Below are 6822 nucleotides of genomic sequence, written 5' to 3'. Positions count from 1 at the left end.
CCCTCCCATGGTTATGACATGTGTATTGGAAAATGCCCTGACACCTTAATTTCTGGCATATCAGGAACAACTTATACACAAACTCAAGTATACATAAAGGGACATTTGGATTATCAGCAGACAGAGCTATCAAGATACTAATGCAATTTCCGTGTTTAAGTATTTTCTATGTGCCTACCTGGTATCAGGCTTGCCTCTGTGTAGACCTTTGAACTTACCTGTCCCTACACTGTCCTCTCCAGCATATGTTTCAAAGCAGACTTCCACCAGGCAGAACACTGCACAATTCTGATTCAGATTTCACCCTCAAAGAAAAGATATTCTGCAGGCCCAGGGCTCAGAAGTTACAATTGCTCTGAGGTTGTAGAGTGAACCAACTAGGGAGGGATACTTGCCTTTAGATTACCCTAGTAGCAATATTAATATTTTTAAAGTAATGTGATTATGAAATAATGTATATGATCTTTTATTAAGATCTGTAATTTGCTTTTTCCTAGAACTTTCCCTAATGGTATACAATAATTTTTCCTTGGAAGTTTATATCACCTTTTAAATTTTTATCTTAGGGGAATATCTATTAACTATAAAAGTTAAACTATCTTAAATTGTTTTGAGCAGATTAAAGATAATCCTTCTTTTTCCTGGCTGTATCACTGTGGGGCTGTCTTAGTACACAATTGGAAAGTTACCTGGAAGATCAGTCTTTCATTGACTGTAAACTCCCATACACACAATCTGTATTCCAGCACTTGTGATTTTAAGATTTGGCAACTGTTTGATGAAACCAGTACATTTAAATGGAAAGTCATTCTCAGTTTGAAATAATGGGAGATTCACATTTTTGTTTCAGCTTTGCAATTCATTTCATGGCAAGTCATCTGGTTCCATCAAGTTGTCATCTCAGGATATTCAAGTACCTGTAAGGTAAGTTTGTGCTTTCAGAAATTCATCATTCAACTGATAGCACAAACCACACTAACAAAAAATGTAAGGTTGAATACATAGCAAACATCTTTTTATATTGGTTTGCTCTAAATACATTGAAATATGTTGATCACCTTTTGTAGACTGGGCAATCATGAAAGCATTTCAAAATATTTAATAATCTTTCTTTACTAGGAAGGCCTCTGATAACAATAAAGCACTTGGGGTTAGTCCTTTTAGGATGGGAAATATTCATTATGTGTCACATAGGTTTTTAGGAAAGTAAATCACTTTTAGTAATGCCTTTCCCACCTCTCACTCACACTGTTTTTGTGAGTGACTATTCACTATAGTTGTTTCTCAAATATTTTCATTGAACAAATATACTCGTTTATGAATTTACTCTCATCTAAGTGGTGCTAGGAATAAAATCCATGGAATCATGCCTGCTAGGCCAGCCATGTTACCCTGAGACATAGCCTATCTTATAAATGAATTGGTATCTACTAGATGAAGGATGATTAATGGAATAGTCTTCACAGTATCCTATTGTGGACAGTCTGAAACATCTTCAAAGATGCCTCCACTCAATTTAGGTGTGATTATTTTCTAATGCACAGCTAGCAACATCATGTAGAGCTAGCCTTTTCCAGGTATTCTTCAGGCTTTCTTTTTTATTGCCCTAAATTGTGTGTACATACTGATGGGTTTCATAAAGACTTTCAAGTATATCATGTACTCTGACCATATTCACCCCTCAAAAATTCCCCCTCTAGCCCTCCTCACTCTTAATTCCATTCCACTTTCCTAACAAGCACATTTAGGCTCTTATCATACCAATGTACAAATGTCTTTGTGTATGCACTAAACATATAGGACCCACAAATAAGAGAAAACAAGTAGCATATTTTTACAATGAGAGATTTAAAACATATATTTGTCTTCATAGCTATGGTAGTTTGAATGTAATTGGCTTATAGGGAGTGACACTATTAGGAGATGGGGCTTTGTTGGAATAGGTATGGCCTTGTTGGAGGAAGTGTGTCACTGGGTCAGGATAGGCTTTGAGGTCTCATATATGCTCAAGCCATGCCCAGTATCTCAGATCATTTCCTGTTGCCCATGGGTCAAGATGTAAGACTCCCAGCACCATGTCTGCCTGCACACCACCATGTTGCACCACGATGATAATGGACTAAATCTCTGAAAATGTTAGCCACCCCAATTAAATGTTTTTTCCTCTAAGAATTGCCTAGGTCATAGTGTCTCTTCATAGTATTATAAACCCTAACTAAGACAATGTTATAAAAAATTTTACTTTAGTTTGGGTGTATTTTTCTTTCTTAAATTTTAAACTAAAATATAATTACATCATTTCCCCCTTCCCTTCTCCCTCCAACCCTTTCTATAGCACCCCACCCCTTCTTCAATTGTTGGCCTCATTTTATAATTGTTTTACACACACACACACCCTACATATGTATATTTATATACCCATAAATATGTAAATATACCTAGAAAGTCCTTTTTATGTTTTTTGTTTGAATATGGTTTCAGTCCTGACCACTTTGTATTGGATAACCAATTAGGGGGCTCGTTCCTGGGAAAGGCTAACTCTCTTAGCAGTCATTAATTGCCTGTAGTTTTTGTCTAGGGATAGGATTTCCCTCTACTGACTTAGCATATCTTAATTTCTATGTTATTGCATTTAATGTTGAAAATTCCTCTTTAAATTAGTCAAGTTGCAATTTCCTGTTTAATTTTTTGTTTCTTAAAATGTATTTTGGGGAATAAAAAAGTCTAGTTTTGCAGTCTATGCCTTTTGAGATGTATTTGCCAAGATATTTTGCCTATTAACTGTTGAAGTGTCAGACTATAAAACTCTGATTATTTGCCTTATCCAGCTAACATTTTCTTTATTTTCAATCTTTGTAGGTTTTTACATGCATAAAGTATTCCAATATAGTTGGGTAAACAGAAGCTTAGTGTTGGATGGAGGGACCAGGGGAGAACAATGCCAAATCCCTAGCCCAGCCCAATCTGAGAAGAGAGGAGCCTCAGGCTGTGTCAGAAGCCACAATGTCACAGGCAGTTCAGACAAATGAAGCACAACTAGTAGGGGAAACATCAGAACAGGGTTTACAGGAATTACAAGGAAGATCTCAGAAGGAAACTACAAATGATTTGGAAATTGTGGCTGCAAATGTTGATGAGTGTAATAACTTTAGGTGTCCAATTTGCCTGGATACATTGAATAACACCAGGATTACAAAATCCTGTTTCCATCGGTTTTGTAAAGATTGCATCATTACAGCCCTTAGACGTGGCAACAAAGAATGCCCTGTCTGCAGGAGAAAACTAATTTCAAAAAGGTCATTAGATTCAGACCCTGAATTTGATGCACTCATCATGAAAATGCATTCAAGTGGTAATGAAAAGGATGCTTCTCAAGAGAAAACATTAAGCAGGAAGAAGAAGTATAAAACCCAGCAAGCACTCAGTGTCAACATTGAAAAGGGAAAGGAGATGGACACCATCAACAGTGTCCAGCCAGGAGAGGAGAAACAGAGTAAAACTAGTACTGGATGGAAAGGTAATCATGATAGTTCACCCTGCAATAATACATCTACACACAGCAGTGATGAAGCAGGTCCCAGTAACAAAAAGGCCAAAACATCTGGGCTTGAACATGATAGTACGGATGCTATAGTCACCTATGATGATGCAGTGACCGATGGGGCTAGTGAACTTGAATCCAGTCTTCATCCAACACTTACAGGAAAAAATGACCCTGCACAGACAGGATTAACAAAGACATCAGGTAATTCCACTACTTGTCAAGTTTATATCTGGCTTTGGGTTTAGCTTAAGAAAGATATCAAAGAAACAGAGAACCAGTCTGATGTATCCTGATATAGCCAGTGAAAAGCAGTATCTCATTTATACAATGCCAGGCAGACACCAATTCACTCTTTAAATGGCACCCTCTCTTTGGAAGTGATCAGGGGGATACACTGAAAAGTCAGTGGCATAATGGACCTTTATTCTGCTCCCGCCAAGGAGCACAAATTCTAGAAACCAATTCCACAGCTGCATGTTTTATAGCCTGTTTCATTAATATTGAAGATATATCAACATTTCTTTTATGGCTAGATATTAGATATGTTCAGTTTTCTTTCGGATCCAGACTTACACTGCTATAATCACATCTCTTGGTAAAATTTATCTCTAGAAGGAGAGTGCAGTAATTCTGTACATTTTCTGTCCTTTAACAATGTAACTGAATTACATGTTTACACAAAGCATGACTCTTTTTGGAGCATCCTTTTCTGAGGCATGTTCCATAATTTTCTTTTTCTTTTTATAACATACAACTATTTATTGTGTGTTCTGGATGTATAATGTCATGGTGCTAGTGTGGGAGTCAGATGACAACTTGAGAGAGCAGGATTCTCTTCTACAGTGTGAACCTCAAGGATACAAGGGACATACATAAATATAACGAAGGCAGGTTATAGTAAGTCCATACTCAACATCAATTTAAATGGAGAGAAACTCAAAGCAATTCCACTAAAATCATCAGCAAGACAAAGTTGATCACTCTCTAGCTATTCAATATAATACTTGAAGTGTCTTAAATTCAAAATAACAAATGTCACTGATAGAGTCTTTAAATTTCCCTCTGAATCTTCACAAGCCAGGCCTCCATCTTCTGCATTGCTTTTAACAGTCTTATCTTCCAAGCCCCTAAAGAATAACCCACTGAACTCTTAACACTCAATGATTGTTCTAGTCCAAAGTTCCAAAGTCCTTCCATAATCCTCCCCAAAACATGATCAATTCTGTCAAAACAATACCCCACTATGCTGGAACCAATTTGTCTTAGTCATGATTTCTATTGTGACAAAACACCATCCCCAAAAAGTAACTTGGGAAGGAAAGACTTTGTTTGGCTTACACTTCAACATTGCTTTTCATCTCTGAAGGAAGTCAAGACAGGAACTGAAACAAGGAAGAATCCTGGAGGCAGGAGCTGATGCAGAGGTCATAGAGGGGAGCTTCTTACTGGCTTGCTTCTCATGGCTTACTTCTCATGGCTTGTTCAGTCCCTCTTCTTATAGAACCCAGGGATGGGGTCCGGGCTGAGCCTGGATATTCACCTCTGGTCCGGAAGGGAAGTCGGGGGCAGGATGGAAGCTGGGGGCCGTTCTCTAAGTCCCACAGCAGAATTCCCACTCAGTGGGCCCACATCAATAAACTCAGCCTGATCCACCATTACCCGATGCCCTTAAAACCCATTCCCACACATATTCTCTAGACTTTTGCTTGAATTAGTAAATCCATTAAGCTCTTTAGTTGTATAGTGCTCCTTCTTGTGGACTATACTTTCTAGCTTTCCTCTAGGAGCCTGTTTTGCTTTGAGTCTGGTTATAGGTCTAGAGGCAACTATTGATGGTCCCTGAAAACATTTTCTTGCCTGGCAACTCCTTCAGAGAAAGTCACTGTTAGGTTAGCAGACAATAAAGATTAATTTCCTGAGTCAAAGGCAGAAAAGGCATTATTGTATTATTTCTACTGAGGGTGGAGAAACTACTTCCTCAGGTGAGACAGCCCCTTGAGAATTTGATGGTTGAAAGTTCTTAGCTTCCTGGAAGTTTAGTTGACAAATCTTTTTGTATTGTAATACAAACTCAGAAACACTGCTTATATTTATTACAGCAGTGCTGCTTGATCTTTATAAATAGTTGTTGTAACAGATATAAAAATAACAGCCCATTTTGTATTTTTGCATTATTTATGAATAAGTACTATAGAAACTATGCACATGTATAAACTAGTTTCATGCATTGTGGTTAACTATTCTAATTCTAATATATTTACCTTTTTAAATATAATTTATGCTACATAATCAGAATGGCATTTTATTTTATTTTGCTTGAATTTATAGCTATGATACATGGAAGTCTTTTTCATATCCTAGAGTATGTCCACCTTGAACAAGTCCCTTGTGCCTACATTGTGTGGTTTTAATCTCTGTCACCATATTTTGTTTTTCAGGTGAACTTGAAAAACCAAGAATTTAAAGCCAGTGAAGACCTTGTGTGGTGATTTACCATTCTTGGGTGAGAAACATTCAATGTTTTCTAAACTTTAAGATTGCTTTATTGATGACTTTTTCAAGTTTCATTAGAATATAATGAGATATATTCCCTTCACTTTTATTCCAATACACAGTAGTATAATGGTTTATTTTATGTCGTTTTGAAGTTTTTCCTGGCTATTGGAATTATCTGCTTTCCTGCAGTCTCTCCCTTATTGCTATGATATACTTCAATCTGAAATGGTGCTTGAAACATCATGAGTTTAAACAGTTTCCTCAGCTGGAAGCTGTTTTGGGAGGTTGTGAAACCTTAAAGAGGTGGGAATAGATCGGCAGAGATGGGGTTTTAGGGGTCCACAATGAAGGCTATTTGTCTGCCTAACTGTTATCTACCTCTTTTTTCCATAGGTAACAAACACCATGTAACCAGCGGCCGCTGCCTCTGCCCATCAATATGTTCAAGTCTCTAGCCATTATATTTTACTCATGATGAAGGGCCACACAAGTCTGAAATGAAAATAAATTCATTCTCCCTTAGATTGTTTCTCTGTATTTTGTCAGAAAGATAAGTAGTTGTTATAATATGTGAAAATGTGTTTTATCCTAAAGTTAATTATTTTAAAATACTTTTCTCACAATATGCATGGCACAGTAATACCTGAATATATTTTTCTTGTTTGTTTTGCTTTTGTATTTAATTGTATATCAATAACCTCTTTCAGTCTTGCTATTTTAGTCTAGCTTAAGCTGCCAAGGGGAACAGTTTTGCAATGAGAGGTCAGAAACTCCGTTGCAAT

The 6822-nt window shown here is 37.0% G+C and overlaps 1 protein-coding gene across 1 annotated transcript; it reads left to right on the top strand.

Annotated features, from left to right (window-relative positions):
* Window positions 1–847: 847 nt before the first annotated feature.
* On the top strand, window positions 848–6525 carry LOC114683747 (E3 ubiquitin-protein ligase RING2-like). Its single transcript, XM_028858070.2, has 4 exons — window positions 848–924; window positions 2860–3745; window positions 5983–6047; window positions 6434–6525. The coding sequence occupies exons 2-3, from the start codon at window positions 2917–2919 to the stop codon at window positions 6006–6008; spliced, it is 855 nt and encodes a 284-aa protein (XP_028713903.2). The 5' UTR covers window positions 848–924; window positions 2860–2916; the 3' UTR covers window positions 6009–6047; window positions 6434–6525.
* Window positions 6526–6822: the final 297 nt, after the last annotated feature.

This window comes from Peromyscus leucopus, chromosome X, assembly GCF_004664715.2.
Source record: "Peromyscus leucopus breed LL Stock chromosome X, UCI_PerLeu_2.1, whole genome shotgun sequence".
Lineage (NCBI taxonomy): Eukaryota > Metazoa > Chordata > Mammalia > Rodentia > Cricetidae > Peromyscus > Peromyscus leucopus.
This window is presented reverse-complemented; position numbering and strand designations above follow the sequence as displayed.